This window comes from Alligator sinensis, unplaced genomic scaffold (genome assembly GCF_000455745.1).
Source record: "Alligator sinensis unplaced genomic scaffold, ASM45574v1 scaffold1051_1, whole genome shotgun sequence".
Classification (NCBI taxonomy): Eukaryota; Metazoa; Chordata; order Crocodylia; family Alligatoridae; genus Alligator; species Alligator sinensis.
In genome coordinates, this window is record NW_005842473.1 from 975,402 (window position 1) to 999,167 (window position 23,766).

Sequence of the window (23,766 nt, forward strand, 5' to 3'; positions counted from 1 at the left end):
ACAGTATTCCAGGTGTACACACACCATGGATTTATAAAGGGCCGTGATGATACTGTTTTGTGTACAGTTCCCTTCTCGATTAATCCCTAACACTTTGTTTGCCTTTAACTGCTGATCAGTACCAAGCTGATGGTGGTTTTTGTCAAACTGTCCACGATCACTGCCAGACCTTTTTCATGTGTGGTAACAGCTAAGGTATAGCTCATGATGGTGTAGTTGTAGTTGGGTTATTTTTGCCCCCATGTTACACTTATCTGTGCTGAATTTCATCTGCCATTTAGTTGCCCATTTCCTCAATAGTGCCAGATCCTCTTGTAGCTCCTCACAGTCCACCATGGTCTTTTCCATTTCGAGTTGTTTCGTGGCACTTGTGTATGTTGTCTGCCAACAGTTGAGGAATCGGCTCCACCATAGGAGAGGAATGGAGGGTATTGATCCATCGGACAGAGGAGTTAGGGGTAACCAAAGAAACAACGTTCTGAAGGGTTCTCCTGACTCTTGGGCCTTAGAATATGGTTAACGAAGGGGCTGGCCTTGGAGGCTTTGTAGAGTTTATTCACACTAGTATATTCATCTTTGAACCTTGGGTTAGGGGTTCACTGACCCCAGTTTACCAGGACTAGCAGAGTTGTCAGGAAGGCCAGTCTCTACAACTGACAAGGACTTCCATGGGTGGCCTGGGATAACCAAGTGAGAGGGTGAGAATCTGTGCTTGTTTCTGGCTCCAAGCCTGTAATCTGCTTTGTTTGTATCAATCTTCCATGCTATATAATAAATCCTTTTGAGGTTTGTCTTGCTCATGGCTGGTGGAAGAAGTGATTTCTACATGAGTGATATTCCAGGCTGACTTTCTCCATGGAGGGTGGGCACCTATCATTTCTTCCATAGCCCTGAAGTGGGGGCTTTTTGGGTCCAACAGAGATCCCTCGCTGCAGCCACAAGGTCTGGTGTAAGGGCAGAGGAACAGAGGTGCCAAGAGAGAGCTGTCTTGAGGAAACCTCAGTCTGTTCCTTGAGGCAGGGGGGAGAAAGTAGGGGTCCTGGGGGCTTCCTGAAAATGGATTTGTGAGAGCGGCCTGCCCTGGCAGCAGTGGCAGCACAGGGAGAAGCTCAGAGCCCTAGGGCCAAGTGCAGACGTTTAAAAAGTCAGAGGCTGAATCAATTCAGTCTTTGCGGGTTAGTCTAAATGGGATAGCTTGAACTGAGAAGCAAGTGAACAGAATTCACCTTCAGTTTGGGAAATGCAGCCACATGCCTGCAGTGGATCAGGCCAGAAGCTGTGGGGTGTTAGAGCCTGCTTGCCAACCACTGCCAAAGGGAAGGGAGGAAGCTCCAAGGCTTTTCCCCTCCCCCTGCTCCAGTGAAGGGAGCATGGCCAGGCCCCAAAGTAGAGCCAGCAGCTGAGGCCCGGGGGAGGGGGGCCCTAAATCCTCCTCACATGGGATCCCAGCCTGGGGCTGGCTCTGGGTGGGGGGTGGTGTGCCCCTGCCAGACTTACCTCCCCTTCCCCTGCCTCCATCCCCTGCTTCCGGCCTGGGCCACCATGCTGAGAGGGAGGAGGGGGTTTATACTGCATCCCTGGCCCACAGGAGACCTCAGCTGGGGTCTGCCAATAATAGGGGGTGGGGCAGCCCCTTCCAGGCTTCAACCCACCTACTACCTTCTGGGGGAGCAGTCCCTGCCAGGCTTTTGCCCCCCCTTGCTGCCCACTCCAGTGGTGAGTAGGGGGCATGGCCACAGCCCAGGCCAGTGGGCTGAGGAGGAGGACAGGGGTTTAACACCCCCCCCCACCCCCCCGGCCATGCAGGACCCCAGCGTAGGTCTGCCTGGGAGGGGACAGCCCCTGCCAAGCTTCTGTGCCCACTGCCTACCTGAAGGTGGTGGGGGGTGCAGCTCCCACCATGGTTTTGTTTCCAATGTTCTCTGAGCGAGGTCTGTGGCCACATCCCATCCCAGCCTGGCAGGCTGAGGGGGGGAAGGGTTTATTTCCCACCACCTCTACATAAGACCCTAGTCCAGATCTGAGTGGGGAAGCCCCTGCCAGGCTTCCATCCCCTCCCTGGCTCAAGTGGAGAGTGTGGGCCATGGTCCTGCCCTGCCCAGGGCTTGCATGCTAAAGCAGGGCTTGCATCCTGCCCTGCATGGGACACCAGCCAGGGTCTGACAGTGGGTGGGGGTGGAAGCCCCTCTCAGGCTCCTGTCCCTTTCCTGGTTCACGCTCAAGGGGGCTGGGGGCCAGCCCCTGCCAAGTTTGTGCCCCTTCCATGCTTAAGTGGAGAACAGGCATATGGCCACATCCCAGCCCCAGGCGGGCACACTGGGGGAGTGGGGAAAATGGGGTTTAAACCCCCTACCGTGCCTATATGGGGTCCCAGCCAGGTCTGCCTGGGAGGTGGGAGGAGGGAGGGCAAAATCTTGGCAGGGGTTTTTTTTCCCTTCTCCCTTGAGCGAGGATTGGGGGGGCAGAAGCCTGGCAGGGGCTGTTCCCCCTCCCCTGCCCAGGCAGATGCCTGCTGAGGTCCCATGCAGGCCAGGAAAGGGGCTTAAACCCCCTCCCTCCCTTCCTGCCTTGGTAGGGCATGGGCACGCTCCGCACTCTGCTCCAGCGAGGAGAGATGGAGGAAACCATGGCAGGGGCTGCCCTCTTCCCCCCACTCAGGCCAGGAGTGGGGGCCAGAAGTGTGGCAGTCCCTGGCTGGGGTGTTGTGTGGCCCCACGCCTCAGCCTGCCAGCCCCGGGCTGGGGTATGGCCACACCCCCTGCCTCTACTGGAGCGAGGGGATAGATGGGGCAAAGACCTGGCCAGAACTGCCCCCCCAGTCAAACTCTAGCTGGGGTTTGGAGCCCCCCTCCCTCCCTGCCTCAGCTTGTGAGCCCTGGGCCAGGGCATGGCCACACCGCCTCTCATGAGGGTATGGGGGCCTGGCAAGGGTTACCCTGCCCCGCTCTCCCCCCATAGGCTGGGGTCCTGTGCTGCCAGGGATGGGGTGTTGAAGACTCCCTCCTTCTCTGTCTGCTCAGAGGGCTCAAGTGGGGCACAGGATGGAAGGGGGTATAAAAGCCTGGCAGGGGCAGCCCCCTACCCCCAGGCAAACCCCAGCTGGGGTCCTCCCTCTGCCTCAGCCTGCCCTGGCCAGAGTTTGGCCACGCCCCTGCTCCCAGCTCTCGAGTGGTGAGAGTGGGGGAAAAGCTAGGCAGGAGTTGCCCCTCTCCTGTCAGGCAGACCCCAGTGGGGGTCCTGTGCAGGTGAAGGAGGGAACTTAAAGCCCCCCTGCCTCATTCTGCTGGCTTGGCCAGGGGTCTGGCCACCCCCCTGCTCCAGCAGTGAATGGGGGGGGGGGGGGGAGCCTGGGGGGGGGGGGCTGCTCTATCCCTGCCAGGCAGACCCCAGCTGTGGTCCGGGGCGGGGTTTCCCACTCCCACCCCCTTCTCAACCAGCCTGAGCAGCAGTAGTGGTCTGGCTGGGGAGCAGAGGGGCAGGGCCAACACTTCTGTGCTGGAGCAGACAGCCCAGCCCAGCGCAGGGCTGGAAAGCATGCCGGGGGGACTGATATAACTTGAACCCAGGAAGGGGTCTGGGTCAGAAGTTCCATAAACCAGTTTGACCTAAATCAGTTAAGTCTGATAAACCTGGCTGAATGTACTATCTTAAACCAGTTCTGGCCATTTTGGAAGTGGTTTATATGCACTGAACTTCTGTTACAAGTTTGAACCAGTTTCTGATCATTTAAATTAGTTTGTGTAACTTCTGTCCATAGCCTAGGAGTCCCTGGGAAGTGAGTTTGTGACAAGGCCCCTTGCAAGCTATACTTTCTGATGGAGGCTGCCTCTGGTGGGACCCACTCTAAGTGTTAGCCCTCAGTAAGTTTGCAAGCAGGGAGCTTAACTGTATTTGCAGGCACATTTGCAGGTTAAGTGCTGTGCAGCAAGGGCATAGGACTCAATTTTGCTTTTTCATATCCTAATGTAGTAGTTTAGTAAAGGATGATGGCAGGGCACTGGAATTTCCATGGGGGGACTAGAACCCTACATTAGTGCTTTGCTTTTGGAAAAGGGGTTAGTTTGGTATTTTGAAAGTGGCTTTGATTGTAAAACCAGTGGATTGCAGTATAATTTATATTTTTTATAAAAATCTATAAGTATGTACCCTTCTTTTTAAAAAAGAAAAAAATAACCATATAACATGACAGTTCTGACTGGCTAACTTACTTCAGTTTTACGGAGTGTAGAATCAGACAGAAGATGAACATAAGTATTTTCTGCATGACAAATGTTCTGACTTGAGGGTCATGAAGTCCTGCTCACTCTGGTCTGCTACCTAATCATAAAATGTCACTATCATAACTGTAGATGATATTGAAGCAGACACCAAAATGTACATTCAGTTTTCTAGAGCAGTGGTGCTCTACCTTTTGGTGCTACAGGCCAGATGAATGGCAAGGGGATAGTCTGCAAGCCAGATCGGGTCACGCTCTGCCTCTGGCCAGCATGACAGGATTGGGCTCTCTGCCATCTGTGTCTGATGTAGTGCGCAGGGCCATGTTATCTAGTCCATGGGGCTCCCCATGGGTCCAGAAATTTGGCAGCAGGGGAGTGGCAGTTGCTTCCATTGCTCCTCTGCCTCCAAATTTTCAGACCCATGGGGAGCCCCATGGGCTGGATAACGTGGCTCTGTGGGCCAGACCTGACCTGCAGGTAGGGGTTGAGCACCGTTCTAGAGAGAAGAGGGGTAAGTTGATTCTTGACTGCTTGGAAATTCTTTTTTGAAGCAGCCATACTTGCAGAAGATAACTCCTACAGTAATTTTACATCAGAATTTGAGTAAGAGCAGGGCTTACTCTAAGGAATGTGTCCAGTCCCCCCATGCTAGACAAGATAAAGTGAAGCTTAATGTTGGACAGGAGACACAGAGCAGTTGCTCTGTCTGAAAACCCTGGAACAGTCTGGTTGTAACAATAAAATGTGCATCTGCTGGGAGAGAAGCTGAACTGTAAATCTGGAAAGACTTTCTAAATACTCCATCCATAGGTGTTAAGAAAGCTTCAGTTCTTTTCAGAAGTAATTTAAAACTGTGGGTTCACAGTTTAGTGGATTTTTTTTATTTTTATGATCAGTAGTTTTAGACTAGTTGAGATGAGCTGGATAATCCATCATGTAGGTTAGAGAGTTTAACGGGAACTAGCTAAGTTCTGTTCTAGCTTTGCAACAATTATTTTGTATGTTCTTTAAGTCTAGTTTACTTTGAATATTTTTTTCTTTAGGAAAATGAACATTTGAAGAAATTTCAGGTGACATGGGAATTGCACAATAAACATCTGTTTGAAAATCTGGTATTTTCTGAGCCACTTCTGCAGAACAGCTTGCCAACACTGGTGTCACAGCTAAGGTAAAAAGTCATTTTAAAATGTGTGTGTACGTACGTAGATTAATGGTATAAATGGTATTTGATATTCTTTGAGAGATCAGAAACTTATTTTTCCTATATTTATTCATTTTCATTCACACTTTCCACTAGTCCTTTAAATTGAGGGCAAAAAACCCCATAAAACCGGTGTTTGCAACTAAGTGGAGACTTTTTGGAGGATTAGATTTTGCCCCATCTTCTCACCTTTTAATGCAAGCAAATAATCATTGAAATATTTCTCATTCCTTGCAAAATGGTTTAAGATGAGGTACGGTGAAAGTATTGCATTAACTTATACAAGAAAATTAAAATTTATTTACATATGCTTGTAATATACAGCCATGGCAGCTACTGCTGTAGGTTTGCTGAAAAACACAATTTTTAAAAATCGAAGCCCAACCCTGGAAAAGGTGCCTCAGGAGGCTAGTACGTGCCACCAAGTGTGGATCCATAACTTCACAGTGGCTAAGTACAGACAGTCAAAAAGCCCGAGGCTGTATCAATTCAGTCTTTGCAGGTTGGTCTATACTGGACAGATTAAACTGAGAAATAACTGGACACACGTTTAGTTTTCGTTCAGGAAATGCAGCCACATGCCTGCAATGGCTCCAACCAGAAGGCGGGGGGTGCCAGAGCACAGCTCTCTGACATGTAGGCAGCATGGGCTGTGTGTTCACTTCCTCTTCCTGCTGCCCCTGAGGTCTCTGGGATTTGCAGTCCACAATCACAGCAGCAGGATTCTGCAGGGTTGTTCATCACTTCCTCTTCCTGCTTCCAGGTGCTTCTGGGACTTGTAGTCCACAGTTGCAGCCAGCAGTAACTTTTCAGTAAGTTTAGCAGCAGGGCAGCTCTGTACTGGGGGAAATGGACGGGGTTTAACCTCCCTCCCTGGCCCCAGACCCCAGCCAGGGTTTGCCTAGGGGGGAGGGGGCTGTCTCTGCCTCTTTCCACAACTCTTTTCTGCTGGTGCAGACAGCCCAGCCCAGCCCAGGGGTGGAAAGCATGCTGGGATACTGCGGGACTCTGGTTTACCTTGAACTGGGAAGGGGGCTGGGACAGAAGTCAGTCTCATGAACCAGTTTGACCCAAATCAGTTACTGCATCTGATACTATTCAACCAGGTTTATCATAAACCAGTTTTGGCTATTTTGAAACTGGTTTATGTGAACTGAATGTCTGTTCAGTTACAGGTGTAAACCAGTTTCTGATCACTTAAACCGGTTTGTGTGTAACTTCTGTCCCTAGCCAGTATTTTCTAGAGAAGAAGTATTAGCAAGATTAACCTTTAACAAGCCATCCTCAAAATTTTATTGCCTGTATGCCCTACTAGATTAAATCCAGTGGGATCTAATGGTTGCTGTACTCATCTTCATCCTTTTCTGTGTGTGATCTTAGGAGGCTTTCTCTTAGCATGTTTCTGTTCTCAGGCAGGGTGATTTTTCAGAGGAGTGTCTGTGAATGAGTTAAATTCAGCACAGGTATTGGTCCATGGATCCCCTTCAGTAGAACTAGATGATCTTCCCTTAAGGGATGTGGACTTGGTCCCATGCCTTTTCCAATTCTTCTTCTTATTCTACATCTCAAAGTAACAGAATAAGATTGCTTAGTAAAATGCATAAAATAAGGTAATCTCAGTATTTTCATTGGGAACTACTATAGTCTGAAGAACAGGAATACCTTAACAAAGAGGATGACCAGCGTGGTCCTCTAGCTGTGTCGTTAGTCCTGTCAGCTGCCAGTGGTGTATCTTCTGTGCTTGATCTCAGGATGTTCTTGAAGAATGGTGGATGTCTTGAATCGCCCTAAAAGCTGAACAAAAGAGTCCTTTAAATATGCTATATATTCATAATAAATCATCTGGAATGGGTGTAACAGATCCTTGCCGATCTCAGAAGGCATACTGCAGTTGCTGAATTCCTTCTAAGGAGTTTGAGAACTCCTCTTTACTTACCTGGTATCTAGATATTTGGTAAATAAATTCTAGATCCATAGCCTAGGTAAGGAGCACCAACTACACATCTCCTCAGGAGATTTATCTTATTCTAATGCTAATTTGTGAATTAATGTAGCCAGGCTTTATTGGCTAATTACAATCCTGGGCAATGGAATAAAGTTCCTTTGCTATTGAGAAACATTCTTGAGAGACCAGAGACTAAGAGCAGTGACTTTTAGAAAGCGAGTGACAGCAAAGGCCTGAGTACTGCTGAATGAATGACTTGGTTACAATCATCACAAATTCAAAAATAAATTCACACCAGTATTGAAGAGTTGCCTTTTGAGGACTATAATCTGTTTAATTTCTAAACGGAAAGGAATCAGAAGGGTATGTCAAGCAAAGTAAAAATGTTCCTCTTGATGTATACAGAATCGTATTCAACTTCTGGACTCTAACTAATCTTGAATTAGTTTTTTTTTTTTTAAATACACTAGACATTCAGTAACCTATAGAAAAGTCCCATTTGTCTGTTCCATATCATGTATCTTTGGGTGGTCATCTGATTTCCCCCCTCCTTAATTTAATTTCCCTCCCTATGCAGCTTCTATATCTTATACAAAACCTGGTGGATGCATTTCCACTATTTTTAGAAACCATCTCCTAACTGAGATTTCAGTGTAATACTCTATCTTTGAAGGCCCTTCCATTTCACCTAAGTGGTATCATGTTCATTCTTTCACTTTCTGTTAAGAGAATTTGTACCAGCCAACACTTCAGTCTGTAGGGTGTGAGAAATTCAAGTTTGGGTGACTAGGTCACCTAACAGTTCAGTAAAACTCCATGAAAGCAGTAATACTCAATCCTTGTGCAGAATTGTTACAGAGAATTAATTTTCATAAGCACCAGTTAATATGTCTACCTCCTGTTTTTCTTGTAAAGATGAAACTCCATGTTAGATGTTCCTATGGCTTTTCCTTTTTTTTTCTTTTCAAAATGAAATGCATTAAATCATCTAGACTCATGGCATTTTGGCAATAAGATTAAGGGCCAGGTTATCTCCTCTCAAAGATTTCCTCTTTTTAGAGAACTTTCTGAATAAACTAAAATCCCTTTGAGTTAGATCTCTTTCCAGGAGGACCTGGTCAACACCTGTGGCTGTTTAAGAAAGGTTGATATTTGCACGGTCAGTAGAGCAGCTTTAAATGTATTCTGTATATTTAGAAAGCACTATTTGATTTTAAACAACTTCTAGATCAGCTTGGCAGGGCTATTTTACAGTCATCATATGATTAGGAAATCTAATTGCCCACCTCCTTAAATGGCAACTACTGGTTGCAGTAGCTTACAGTGACTGAGGGTTCTACAAGATGCCTTTGTCCACACAGATCCCATGACCAGCCTTCCTTCCAAGGTGATGGAGTCCTTCCCTGGATTTCTTTTAGTGAAGGAAATGAGTGGGATTTGGGACTTCGCTGTGCAAGGTACAGCAGTGTTCAGGTTGTGTGCGCAGCCCCAATGGAGATTTCTTGCTAAAAGATTCCTGGCCTTATGCATGAGGTGCAAAAACCAACAGTAGGATCCATGTGGGCAAAGGTATCTCAGAGAACTCCAGTTACTGTAAGGTAAGTCAATTCTGTTTAGATATTTGACAACACAGAGGATGCATTGTAACCAAAATATATCAGGAGTATTTTCAGGTATATAGCATCCAGGACAGGTAATAAGATGAAAATATTTTGTAGTAGCTTGCTGCATGTATGCATTAGAGCAAAAGTATTTGGTTTAAATATGCTAGGTATTGCTGCTGTTTACCATTCCCATTTTGGTACAGGGTAAGACATAAATGCTGCAATATTGCTAATCCAAAACCTTCTAAAATTTCAAACTCGAGCTTCAAAAGAGTGACTTTTTTCTAACAGTAAGATTTCTTGCTTTCTGCATTCTACCCCTTCCTGTCCTACACCCCACAGCCCACTGAGCCTTTTTGGGTATGCTAGGGCCACTTTTTCATAGTGTTTTTTTTTTTTTCTTCTCTGTCATGGGGGTTCTGACCTTGCTATACTTTTGTGTATGAAAAATGAGGTTCTTGGGACCAGGAGATTTGTTAAAATAAATAGAACAGTATATACTGTAGGTCTCAAAATAAAAATCACAAGAATTGGCAATGCCTGAAATTATGGGAAATCCTTTCTTAAAATTATACATGGAGTTGGTCTCTTCTTGACATGTTTTGCATGTTGCCTGATGTATTTCTCTGTGTTCATGGCAGGTAGAAATGACCTCATTAGAAAGGTTGTGGCTGAGGTTTCTATAAAGAAAAATTAAGATAATTGGTAACCCTCTGGTGGCCTTTGATTTAATGCTTAGCAATATCTGTTTGCTATTCACCTAAGCTTGGATAGGGATGATCCTGCCTCAGGCAGAAGATTGAACTAAATGATCTCTGGAGGTCCCTTCCAACCCCACTTCTCTAGGATTTATGATTCTCTGATTTGGGGCTTTTTCTTTGCCATGACATCTGAGGATTGACTTATTGCTGTTGCCAGATGGCAAGCATAGTTACATAGATGTTGGAACACTAGTACAATCCCAGTCGTATGAAAGTTGATCTTAAAGCTGCCACTGGATTTCTTTGGGACCTGTACTTTACCCAAGGAGTCAACGATTGAATGTTGATGCTAATTGTAACAACTTTGAAGCTTTGGACAAGTCTCTTTAGCCTTTGTCTGAGTGTTTAGTCATTGGTAAAAGAAAGCTAATACTGAACTGAGTGGCATGGTTGCAGTGAGGTTTGGTGTTAATGTTTGGATTAAATGAAAAATATTTACAATAAAGTGTCTTTCAGAAATGTATCATGTCACCTTTTAGGCTGTCTCTTTAAGGTCAAGGTTTATCATGTTCACTTGGTAGACTGAGGGTGCTGAGATCTGTCAGGTTTAAGTGAAATTTATTAGAATTCAACTGCTGATTCCATAGCAAGGGAAAAGAAAGGCCTGTGATTGACTCCTGTAATTTCCTCTCCAAGGGAGAGAGGGCACTGTATGAACAAAATCAGAGTAATTATTGCCTCTGTCAATAAAGTATTTAGTTGCTTAGTGCAACCAAGTTACTGTCTGTAGTGGCCTGGTTCCTTAACACTTTCCATGCTATTCTTAATCACTAGTGGTGCTGATTAACACTTAACTAGATGTGGTTTTATATTGGCTAGCCAATTATTTTTAGTCATCTCAATCTAAGGTATGTATAGTTCAGGGAGATAAGTATATCAAGCTGTAAAATTTTGTGAATGGATTGACTCTGTTTACCCCAATTTGCTGTGGAAATGTTTATATACTTGGTACTCTTGGTTTCCAGACATTTAGCAAGTAGTCATTAGATATTTTTGCTTAAAGTAGAGGAAATTCAGTTGTCAGGTGCTAGTTGGCTTCTGTGTCATAAACTAGTTATGTTTTATAAGACTTAAAAATAATATTTTTAAATGGTGTTATGTTTAATTAGTATAGAGTTAAATTATTTTGACTTTTAGGTGAATACCTCTATTTAATATTCTAACTACAATTTTTAGGCTTGGAACAACACGCGATTCCTGTAGTGAAGATATGTATAGTACCTTGCTACAAAGGTATCATCAGTTGGAACAGGAGATGGGTCAAGTTGCTGAAGCATGGCTTGAATGCCAGAAAAGAATAGATGATTATGTAGATGAACAGGTAAGGACTGTGTAAATAATTACTTGACATTATAGTAAATGTAAAACATAAAAGGTGCATGTTGCATATACTTTCTCATCTATGTAGTCCAGAAATCCTAATTATTATTCAGGGAATGTAAAATTGAGGGATCCGGTGAAACTTATTTAATCTGAATTTCACTAAAACTTACTCAAGATAAGTGTGTTGTAGTAATGATTTTTATATGACAGATTTTTTTTTACCAAACATGTTTTGTTAAAAATTTAATCAACACATTTCATGTATGCTATGATCTATGAGTATTCCCAGTAAGTGCTTTGATAACAAGTAATGTAATCCCATGCAGCACACTACAAGAAATTATACTGAATATGTGTATTCATGGCTGGTACACGATTCTAAGGAAAGCCTTGAAGCTAAAAAGAATTTTTGCTGTCAGATTTTTGTATTAGTATACATAGTAGTATAGTATAATAAATCCTAGATAAATTTATTTATCTAAGATTTATCCTAAGGATAAATGTGCTATATTATCCTTTTCTATAAGAAAGTAGGGTCCCTGGCAGATGTTAAAGTAATGGAAAGATTGGGCTCATAGGAATTTTATGCTGCATCCCAAACATTGTGTCTTCTGCCATGCCAGACATTCAGGGGATGGAACTTAAAATTTCTCCAATCCTAATTGTTCTGCTATAGAACTGGCCTGATCTTGCAGATTTGGGTAGGGAGTGACTCTCTTCTGGACCCAAGGTTGTCCCCAGTCCCTAGCAGGTTGCAGACCTGGAGATGTCTGGAGCGGGTTTGGCCCCTATAGTCCCAGTTTGGGTTTGAGACCCCAGGCTACTTGGGACTAGGTCTGATTGATTCATCTGGCCCCCATCAGTCCTGCATTCAGTCAACACCCTAAGCTTTTTGGGGTTGGGGCCAACAGTCAGTTGACCTGGCCCCTCCATGGCCCTGGGACAGCCCAGCTGCATTCAGGGTTTTTAAAACTCCTGAGATCTTGAGTCTCTTCTCCCGTCCCAGGGTCTAAAAACTGCATATTAGGTCTGGCTTCCTGTAACCTGGCATTTTAATGTTCCCCGCCCTGACTCCCCCCGCATGGTGTACCTTGACTTGAGCAAGGCTTTTGATACGGTCTCCCACAAAATTCACACAGGCAAGCTAAGGAAGTATGGGTTTGATGAATGAACTGTAAAGTGGATAGAAAACTGGCTGGATCATCGGGCTCAGAAGGTAGTAGTCAATAGCTCGATGTCTAGTTGGCAGCCATCATCAAGTGGAGTGCCCCAAGGGTTGGTCCTGGGGCTGGTTTTGTTCAGTATCTTCATCAACAACCTGGAAGATGGCATAGAGTGCAGCCTCAACAAGTTTGCAGATGACACCAAGCTGGGGGGAGCGGTAGATGCACTGGAGGCTGGGTAGGGTTAGAATTCAGAGAAACCTAGACAGATTGGAGGATTGGACCAAAAAACCTCATCAGGCTCAATAAGAACAAGTTCAAAGACCTTCACATAGGCTGGAACAGAAAAGGACCTCGGGGTTACCGTGGACAATAGCCTAAATATGAGCCAGCAGTGTCTCCTTGTTGCAAAGAAGGCTAATGGCATACTGGACTGCATTGGTAGGTGTGTTGCCAGCAGATCAAGGGAGGTGATTATTCCCTTCGATTTAGCACTGGTGAGGCTGCATCTGCAGTACTGTGTTCAGTTTTGGGCCCCCCACTACAGAAAGGATGTGGACAAACTCGAGAGGGTCCAGCAGAAGGCAACAAAGTGGTGAGGGGGCTAGGGGACATGACTTGTGAGGAGAGGCTGAGGGAACTGTGCTTATTTAATCTGAAGAAGAGAAGACTGAGTGGGGATTTAATAGCAGCATTCAACTACTTGAAGGCGGTTTTGAAAGAGGATGGAGGTAGACTGTCCTCAGTGGTGACAGAACACAGAACAAGAAGCAGTGGTCTCAAGTTGCACAAGGGAAGTTTAGGTTAGATATTAGGGAAAACTTTCTCACTAGGAGGGTAGTAAAACACTGGAACAGGTTACCCAGAGAGGCGGTGGAGTCTCTATCCTTGGAGGTTTTAAAGAGCCAGCTACACAAAGCTTTGGCTGCGATGATCTAGTTGGGGATGGTCCTGCTCTGAGCAGGGGTTGGACTAGATGACCTCCTGAGGTACCTTCCCACCCTAACTTTCTTTATCTACGAAAGGCTGCTGAGCTTTTGGGTTGCCTGGTTCCCATTAGGGGGAGCCCTTTGGCTCCCTCTGCTGGAGAACCTTTGCAACCTGCTCCCATTGCAGCCCATTTTGGCACCCAGACCAGGACTGTCCCAGTCCTGATCCTGCCCTCAGCCCCATGCTAGTGCCAACAGCCAGCTGATTATCAACATCAGCAGATAGGTCTTTGCTGGATCATCTGGCATCACAAGATGCACTGTTTCCCCTGCTGCCCCCCAGACACCTATCACCCAGTATGTGACATGTCACACCTACAAATTTAAAGCTTGATGGAAACTGGCAAAAACGTGTTCTAATTTTTTTGGTGGCAGTGTTTTTGTGGCTGGTTTGTCATTTTTATGTGACTGATATAGGCTCCGTGGCTAGCTGCATGTTTTGGATTGTAACAGTGTATACCAACCATGTTCCCATGGAGCTTCCATGAGCAGGGTCCTATGTTGTCTTGAACCCCTGCAAAGCCATATAAATAACCATAATTTTTAACATTTTAATACAGTTTTAAATTACTTTGTACATGCAGCATGTCTGAATTTATTGTGCAATTAACTAATTAACTGCACAATAAGTATAAAATGCCAGGGGGGCTAGAGAGTACAACATAATAAATACAAAAAATTGTACTAAAATGAGTTTATTTCACAATAGTCAGCTTATTTTAATTTGCATCCTTGATTTGACTACAATATTCATGTATTAACAATTGAATAAAAATGCTGACAGTCTGACCTGCATCTTTGCTTTTTAGAGTAAAATTACAGGCATCACACACACTGTTGAAGTGGGAACTATTTTTACATATGTAAATAGTAGTGTTTCCTTTACTTGCACCTCTGAGTTACAGAAAAACTGTAAGGCTTTGCAGACTTCTTTTTTAAGTAGGAGGAAAAAGGTGGGTATCCTCTGTAAACTATTTACCCGGTGTCTGAGTGCAGGCTTTGACCAAACTCTCAAATTGTTAGATGTATGAGAAAATGCTACAAAGATGCAGTATGGTTTTGAGAGGTGTCTGGTAACTTGTGTAATGAGAGATGAGAATCGACTAAACCTCCTGATTTTTGCTGTGGTGGAGGACACCTCTACCACACCATTTCTTGCAATAGGTGAGCCTCAGAAGCAAGATTTTTCTTCTTACAATAGTAATTGTGAAACCAGGATGCTACATGCTTCCAGAGGTCCTGATCTTGAGGACGTGAGTGAAGAATGAAGAGCTGAGCTAGACTCCTTGCCCGTTAGAGATGGGGAATGAGGAAAGGGAGCAAGTTGCTGGGGTACAGAAAGGGGGAAATGAGTTTTAGTAGCACAGGAAGTTAACTGTAGCCTCAAATAGATGCGTGTTTCTTCTGGTGGAGATTTCTAGGGACTAGGAAGCAGAGTGAAGGACCGGTCTCATAGCTTGTGTAATGAGAAATGTGAATCAGCTGAACCTTGTGACTTCTTGCTGTGCTAGAGGACCTGCAGTAGGTAAGCCTCAGAAGAAAGAGAGCAGAACAAAAGAGCAGCAGGGCAACACCCTGCCTGTTCCACATGCAGCAGCCCCTGGCCTAGGGAGCTGGCAGGGGTCTCCCTGTTGCTCCTGTCTTTTCTGAGGAGTGGAGTCATTGTTCCAACTCCATTTAAAGCCAGCAGGGCCAGGAACCAGTGATGGGGAAAGCCTCTCTGAGTCTGCTTTCTGCCCCCCACCAGCCTTTTAAATTACTGTCCCCACCTCCTAGCTGGTTGGCGGGGGTGCAGTTGAAAGCTGGAAGGGCCGGGACCTGTTCAGGGGAAAGCTTCCCTGAGCTCCTGAAAGGGGCTGCTCCCTTCCTGGATGAGGGGTGTCCGAGCATTCATTCTTGCAAGAGTTTCTCTCGCAAAGGAAGCCTTTCAGGTTGACACAGGGAAGCTTTTATTCTGGAGGGGGCATGTTTCCCATGAGAGAGAATAAGTGTGTACATGTAGCTTCTACCAGGAGAGTGACAGAAATGTTACACCTGTACATGGCCTATGAAAGCATGGTCAGTTACTGCGAGTTGCGTACTTGTGCATACAGTCAGAATGGAAAGAGGACTCTAGTACCAATGAAAACTTTCTGTTGATGAGGAATAAGCTATGCAAGATAGCTGAGGCTAGGCAAAAACTGTACCATCTTTATAGAATCTAGACATGGAGGCAGTTATGAACCTGTATGCAAGGAATAACTGAGCAAAGTTTGGATTACTCATTTGGCGTCCAGGATTCTTCTATGAGACGAGGTAGAAGAAATTTAGCTAAGAAGGGAGAATTATGTTGGAGAAAAATCGCCTGAAGAACTTGGAGGCAAAAGAATCTTCTATAAGCAAATGTTAAACCTTGAACCCTAAACATCTTGAAGACTTGAGAGAACGGATAGAAGTTCAGTAAAAAAGCTAGGTTTTGGCAAATGTCCCTCTGAAGTACCTATAAAATAGATCGTACCATTAGAAAAAAATAGAACAAAATTATCTTATTGTTCAGGAATTAAACAGAACACTATTTTCAAACCCAAATGGAAGTGACAGATATTACCTATTGTGTATGGCTGAGCAAACAAGTTACTCTAAATTAACGTGTGAATTTATAGCATGCCAGATAATCCACAGTAACTGCTTGTATGTATGTTCTTACCTCCTGGTAAATGCAAGGTGATTTTCCTGACTTTCATTTGAGGAGTCAGCTTTGTATGGTAGACAAATTCAAAGTAGTTAAAAATATCACTTAAAGAAGAGGAGATTAAGGACAGACAATGATTATTTAAAAAAAAACCCAACAAAACCCTGAAGAAAACTCACACTTAAAAACTGCTTATCCAGCTTCTTACAAGAGAACAAGTTCCTGGCACCATCAGAAAGATAAATAATTCCTATTTTGTGCAAGCTTGAAAAGGTGAGTTACCAGAATGCAAATGTTCATCAGGGAAAGACTAATACTGTAGGTCTCACATAACCAGCACCCACCTCACTCTTAAAAGACTTCAGGGGTCAGTAGGGCCATCTTAAAATTCAGTCTGTTTCATTATCAGCAGCCAGCATAAAGAATATTAAATGTTTTCAAAAGGGATTATTGCTTGTGAGCCTCATTTATTTGTTTAAAATAGATTATTTATTTTGGAAGCTTGGCTGCTTTTTAAATTATTAAATTCCCACAGAAGCACTAAAAACAACTTAAAGTCATTATGGTACAAATAACTTGCATAATGAGGCTACCTAACTATTTAAAAGGTAATGACTCTGGAGTAGCTCTTTATGCTGTTGCTTCAGTAACTTGAAGATGAAGGTGTGTGCACCAAACCTGCCACAGTGGTACACTTAAAACTTTTTTGTTTTTATTCTTTTCTATTTTGGAGTATTGTGTTGCCATGTGAAAAATTCTTTACACTTTTGACTTCAAAGTCACAGCCCAGGAAAACACTGAAGAGAAGTTGCACCTTCCTCAGGCACCATCTTTCAGGGGTTACCCTTTGTTTCTAAAGGCTTAACGTGCAAGATCCAACCTCTCTTCACATTGCTTGCTCCCACCAGGGAGAAAAATTAGAGCTAATACTTACATGAAATGCTTTTGTCCTCCTGTACAGGGTTGGAAGAGAAGCTTTTTGCTTGTCCCTACTCTCCTGTGTTTCTGAACAAAGACATCTGATAATCCTGCTCAAACACCAAACATGTTAGATAATCTCAAGCTACCACATTCATTAACCATTGTGTTGTAGTACAAACGTGACCAATTGGTTGTAACACACCCACATAAGGTAGAGGCATATTTTTTCACTATTTTTAGGTGCTTACATTTCATGGCAATAGGAACGATGTGAATGTTTGGCAGAGAAAATGACAAAGAATAAATGCTGAATTCGTATGGGAGACCTAACACAGATGTCCCTTCTGGTGCTTAGATGTTTAACCAAGGCACCTAATGTCAGTCAGAAAAACCCTGCCCAACCTTTTGGACTCCTAAGCTTGTACTAGTCAAGTCCTAGATGCATCTATTTTCTGCTACTTGAGTCTTAATGGTGCCTAATTAGTGCCTGAGCCCTGTCAGGATACACAAAATAACACGTTTACCTGCCTATCTTACTTGCCAGGTCTGTGAGAGGCCAGAACACAGCAGCTATGAGGACTTCTGTCTCCTACTAGGAGAGTTTTATTTTTAGGGGGGGGTGTTGTGGATTTCTTGGGCAATGCCTGAAATAGCAAAAATTGAGTAGGTCCCTAAACATAGGTGGGCTAGAATCAGAACCATAGAAAAGGCTGGAAGGGATCTCAGGAGGCCATCTAGTCCAACCCCCTGCTCAAAGCAGGAACATCCACACCTAGATCATCCCAGCCAAAGCTTTGTCTAGCCAGGTCTTGAAAACCTCCAAAGATGGAGACTCCACAACCTCTCTGGGTAGCCTGTTCCAGTGCTTTATTACCCTCCTAGTGAGAAGATTCTTCCTAATATCTAACCTAAACTTTGCTTGCGGCAACTTGAGACCATTGCTCCTTGTTCTGTCATCTGCCACCACAGACAACAGTCCAGCTCCATCCTGTTTCGAAACCCCTTTCAAGTAGCTATTAAATCCCCCCCTCAGTCTTCTCTTCTCCAGACTAAATAAGCCCAGTTCCCTCAGTCTTTCCGCATAAGTCATGTCCCCCAGCCCCCTCACCATTTTTTTTTTTGCCCTCTGTTGGACCCTCTCCAGTTTGTGCACATCCTTTCTGTAGTGGAGGGCCCAAAACTGGACACAGTACTCCAGATGTGGCCTCACCAGGGCTGAATAGAGGGGAAGAATCACTTTCTTTGACCTACTGGCAACATTCTCCTACCAATGCAGCCCAATATGCCGTTAGCCTTCTTGGCAACAAGGGCACACTGCTGGCTCATATTCAGCTTATTTTCCACTGTAATCTGCAGGTCCTTTTCTGCAGAGCTGCTGGCCAGCCAGTCAGCCCCCAGGCTGTACTGGTGCATGAGATTTTTCTGTCCTAAGTGCAGGACTTTGCATTTGTCCTTGTTGAACCTCATGCAATTCCTTTTGACCCAATCCTCCAATTTGTCTACATCACTCTGAATCTTAGATGCACTGGACAGTAGGGCTACTACTCCCTCCCCCCCCCTCCAATCTTGGTGTCATCTACAAACCTGCCGGGGTGCACGCTATGCCATCTTCCAGGTTGTTGTTGAAGACATTGAACAAAATCAGCCCCAGGATCGACCCCTGGGGCACTCTACTTGATACCGGCTGCCAACTAGACATCGAGCCATTGATTGCTGCTCTCTGAGCCGGATGCTGCAGCCAGTTTTCTATCCACCTTACAGTCCATGCATCCAGCCAGTACTCCTTAGCTTGCCCATGGGACTACTGTGGGAGACCATACCAAAAGCCTTGCTAATATCAAGGTACACCACATCTACTGGTCTCCCCACGTCCACAGAGCCAGTCACCTCATCATAGAAGGCAATCAGGTGGTCAGGCATGACTTGCCTTTGGTGAATCCATGCTGGTTTGTTTCTAATCACCTTTTTCTCCTCCACATGCTTAGAAATGGATTCCTTAAGGATCTGCTCCATGATTTGTCCAGGGACTGAGGTGAGGCTGACTGCTCTGTAGTTCCATGGATCCTTCTTCTTCCCTTTCTTAAATATAGGCACTATGTTTTCCCTTTTCCAATCATCTGGACCCTTTCCTTATTGCCATGAGTTTTCAAAGATGATGGCAAATGGCTCTGCAATTGCATCAGTTCAGCACCCTCAGGTGCATCCCATCTGGCCCATTGACTTGTACATACCCAGCTTTTCTAAATAGTCCCTAACCTGTTCTTTCAGCACTGAGGGCTGCTCACCTCTTCCCCAAACTCTGCTCCGTGTATTAGTCTGGAAGCTGACTTTGCCTCTGAAGACTGAGGCAAAAAAGGCATTGAGCACTTGAGCCTTTTCTGCATCCTCTGTCATGAGGTTGCCTCCCCCATTCAGTAAAGGACCCATTCTTTCCCTGATCCTCCTTTTGCTACCGACGTACTTGTAGAAACCCTTCTTGTTCCCCTTAACATCCCTTGCTAGCTGCACCTCCAATTGCACTTCGGCCTTCCTGACTTCATCCGTGCAGGTCTGAGCGATGCTTTTATATTCTTCCCTAGTTATTTCTTCAAGTTTCCACTTCTTATAAGCTTCCTTTCTGTGACTTAGTTTTCTGAGGAGTTCCCTGCTAAGCCAAGCTGGTCTTCTACCATACTTGCCAGTCTTCCTGCACATCAGGATGGTTTGTTCCAACACTCTCAGTAAAGCTTCTTTAAAGTACAGCTAGCTCTCCTGGACTCCTCTCCCCCTTAGTCTGACTTCCCAGGGGATCCTGCCCATGAATTTCCCTGAGTGAGTCTAAATCTGCTTTTCTGAAGTCCAGGGTACTCTGCTGTTCTCCATCCTTCCTTTCCTCAGGATCTTGAACTCTTATCATCTTGTGATCACTGCTGCCCAAGTTGCCATCCACTACTACATTCCCCACCAATTCTTCCCTGATTATGAGCAGCATGTCAAGACTAGCACAGCCCCCAGTTGGCTGCTCCAGCACCTGCACCAGGAAATTGTCCCCAGTACTCTACAAGAACTTCCTGGATCACCTGTGCACTGCTGTATTGTCTTCCTAGCAAATGTCAGGGTGATTGAAGTCCCCCATGAAAACCAGGGCCTGTGATCAGAAAACTTCTGCTAACTGTTTGAAGAAAGCCTCATCCACTACTTCCTCCTGGTCTGGTGGTCTATAGCAGACCCCCACTGCAACATCACCATTGTTGCTCTCCCCTCTGACCCTAACCCAGAGACACTCTCAACAGGCCTATCTTCAGCATCATACTGGAGCTCTGAGCAATCATACAGCTCTTTTTCATAAAGTGCAACCCCTCCTCTTCTCTTCTCCCCTGCCTGTCCTTCCTGCACAGTTTGTACCCATCCATGACAAGGCTCCAGTCATGCGAGCTCCCACCATGTCTCTGTTATTCCAATCACGTCCCAGTTCCGTGACTCTGTGAGGAATTCCAGTTCTACCTGCTTGTTTCCCAGGCTCTGTGCATTCATGTACAGACACCCGAGGTAACTAGTTGATTTCCCTGATTTTTCAGGCACCTCTCCTATTATCCCCTCCTGCTTGCTTTTCTTCCAGGTCTCCCACTTCCTCAGCTTACCTCAATGCTTTGGTCTCCATCCCCCAGTGAATCTAGTTGAAAGCCCTCCTCACTAGGTTATCGAGCCTGTCTGCGAAGGCGCTCTTCCCTCTCCATCAGGTGGATCCCATCTCTTCCCAGCAATCCTTCTTGGAAGAATATCCCATGGTTGAAGAAGCCAAATCCCTGCTGGTGACATCACATGCGCAGCCAGGTGTTGATCTGCAGGGTGCACCTGCTCCTGCCTGGGTCCTTTCCCTTAAGTGGAAGGGAACACAATTTGAGCCCAGAGCCCTGTTGTCACTCTCTTGATACGCTTAGGGTCTCCCCTGGCAGTATCATTAGTGCCTACATGGGTGAGCGGCATGGGGTAGTAGTCAGAGGGCTGGATAAGCCTCAGTAATTGGTCTGACATCTCAGATCTGGGCTCTGAGCAAGCAGTAGACCTCCCGAGTCTAATTTGTATGTTGTGAGTTCCAGTAGGTAGCAGGGTTCCTAAAACACTGAGCTTTGCAGTACTATAATTTGCTCTTAGGTTAACAGACCAGGGACACACAGCAGTGAGTGGTAGAGCCAAGGATTGTTCTTGGAGTTTCTTGACTTCTGCCCAGGGCAGTATATTTCAATGCATCTTGGGCTCCATCGACGTGCTGCGCTTTTAAGGTGTGATTTAAATTTAGTCGTGCCTTAAGTGGTCACCCAGCCACACATTGGATCAATTAATGGCACAATAAAAAGAGGAATAGGCTACGAAGTTATTCCACAAAATATGTGCAATACCTTTGTAGCTGCTTCCTAACTTGCCATTAATAGAACGTGTGGCCAAGGGCCCCTGTGGCTGGGAGCCCTGTCAGCTGATTGGAGCTCCCAGCTGTGGAGGCCCATATGCATCCCCACAGTTGGGAGCTTGCAGCTGCTGTGATCTCTGAGCTGGGCATAGCTCTGCACAGCCCTGCAGCTGGGAGACCGCAACTGCTGCAGTCTCCCAGCTGCAGGGATGCATGGGGTGCCCCCATGGTTGGGGATAATGGCAACTGCTGTCTCCTTGCTGAGGGGCTGTGTGGGGCCCAGTGCAGCTGGGAGATTGCAGCAGCTAAAGGGAAATTCCAGTTGTAAGAGGTTGCTTCCTGCTGGTGCAGGAGGAGCAATAAAATGTGATAGGATCTGATTTGTGATTTTGCAGTCATGCCTCCTGTCATGCACATGTGATATGGCAAGAGGCATGATGATGTAGATTGTGCATTAGAGCCCATCATGCCTTTACCTGCATGTGAAGAGGGGCCCTTGGAAGTAGTACCAATAAGCCATGGTTCATCAGTATTTCATGCCCACTGTTTTAAAATATTACTTGACAAACAACTCTGTTTTTTGCATAGAGGATATGCAAACCCACCAGAGCAAAAATAAATAAACAAACAAACAAAATCAGAGCAAAAAATCATCATCAAATAGTAGAAATTCAAATCCCATTTGATGTATCTGATTTGGTATCAGATGACAAATATGTGCTGACTTGAAGTTCTAGTACATTTACTCACCTCCAAGATGACTGAATTTAAGATGACCAACACCTCCTTCCTCCCCCCCCTACCTGGAAAAACCTAAATTCTAATAATTGGGGGCATTGTCCTAAATTCACCCCCCTCCCACTGCTATGGAGCAGGGTGAAGGGCTGGATCCTTGGCTCTTGCCTCATGCTTGTGCCTGCCCTTGCATTCTCTGCCTTCCCCCACCCTTTTACCTTCTGCTGCAGCTCTGCTCCTTTGGAGCACTCAGCAGCAGCATGGCTCTAGCCTGGCAAGGGAGCAGCAGTAGCAGATCCTGCAGGCAGTGTCAGCTGGAACTGGAGTAGAAGGTAAGGGGGGAAGGTGGGAGAGGAGGTGGAAGAGGTTGCATGGTGGAGCAGGGGTTGGGGAAGGTGGACACGGGGGCGGGGTGGCAGGCTTCAGGTTTTCCCTCATTCTCTACCATGCTCCTATTAGTTGTGCCCCTTCTTTCCTCCCCCTCACCCCCCAACCTCAAACAAAGCTGTTCCAGCCTGGGGCAGGTGGCAACACAGCTCTGGCTTTAGCCTGGGGCCAAGCCAGAACTGAGCCACCACCTGTCCTAGACCATGTTGATTGAGGGTGGCTGATCTTGGATTTGAGTAAGTTATGGTAATTAAAGTGATCAGGTGTAGAGGAGAAGAATTCATATATTTCATAGACATTAGGGCTGGAAGGGACCTTGTAAGATCATTGGGTCCAACCCCCTGCCCAAGGGGCAGGAAGTCAGCTAGGTTCAAAGGATCCCAGCAAGGTAAATATCCAAATGTTTCTTGAAAGTGTCCAGAGTAGGTGCTTGCACCACCTTTGGGGCGGGGGGTAGTCTGTTCAGGCCTTGGGGGCTCAGACAGTCGAGAAGTTTTTCCTTATGTCCATCCTAAAATGGTCTTGCAGGAGTTTGACTGTTGGACCCTGTCATCCCCAGTTTGAATTGGTATTTCTTAAATCAGTTAACACTATATTTGTCTACTGTAAGTAGTAACATTTTTAAATCCTATTAAAGTTTTGGTTTTTTTGTAAGTGATCTTAAATTAAGTTTTAACTAGTGTAACCCAGTGAATTTTAGGGAACATATCTTTGTGGAACAGTTCTGTTCCAAGTGCTTTTGAATTTCTGCTACTTAGTCTGTCATTCATTATTGCATTATGTCAAGGGAAACCTGGAATGTGTGTTCTCCCTTGTCAGTGAGCCAGTTCTTCCAAATTGGAAGACTAATAGAAAAAAAATAATTTTGGGACTTCACTGTGTTTAAAGTCTGACACTTTTGCATTCTCTCAAAGTGAGGGTATGTGATAAATCTGAAGCATGCTGCTTTCGGACAAATGTAACTTGCCCATAATGGTGCATTTCCAGCAATGTTGCCTCAAGGCATGGTATAATTTAATAGGAGCCATTTTTGAGAACTGGATAAACTGTAGATAAAGAATACATTTGAGAAAGATAGTGAACCTTAAATGCTGGTGATCTAGATCATTAACTGCAGGTGATGAATTCAAGAAATCCCAACTTCAAAATCGGACGTAATCTTCTCTTAGTATGTGAATCAGTAAATGAAATGCTATTGGATATTAGATATCAGACATTTTGCTTGTTGTCAGTGTTTTTTGTGAACTATGAAATAGAACAGAATGCCAGTGTAAAGACAGTATTTAAAAAAAAAAAAAAAAAAAAAACCCACAAAAAAAACAGATTTGTAAAATGGTGTGGGTGTCCAGGTGGGTCTATGTGTAACAGCTGAATTTTTCAGTGTGTTTCTGTTTATTTGTTAGTTAGCCAGTTCTTAAGGAGGTAACAAGAGCACTTGGAAAATAAACTTAATCTCTAATAT

The 23,766-nt window shown here is 45.1% G+C and overlaps 1 protein-coding gene across 3 annotated transcripts in view; it reads left to right on the forward strand.

Annotated features, from left to right (window-relative positions):
- Window positions 1–23,766, forward strand: part of FAM193A (family with sequence similarity 193 member A) — a 101,993-nt gene that overhangs the window by 29,698 nt on the left and 48,529 nt on the right. For all 3 annotated transcript variants that reach the window (XM_006030899.3, XM_006030900.3, XM_025212580.1), the window contains exons 7-8: window positions 5,261–5,385; window positions 10,905–11,049. In XM_006030899.3, coding sequence (XP_006030961.2) covers window positions 5,261–5,385; window positions 10,905–11,049 — 270 coding nt within the window. The remainder of the gene's footprint in view (window positions 1–5,260; window positions 5,386–10,904; window positions 11,050–23,766) is intronic.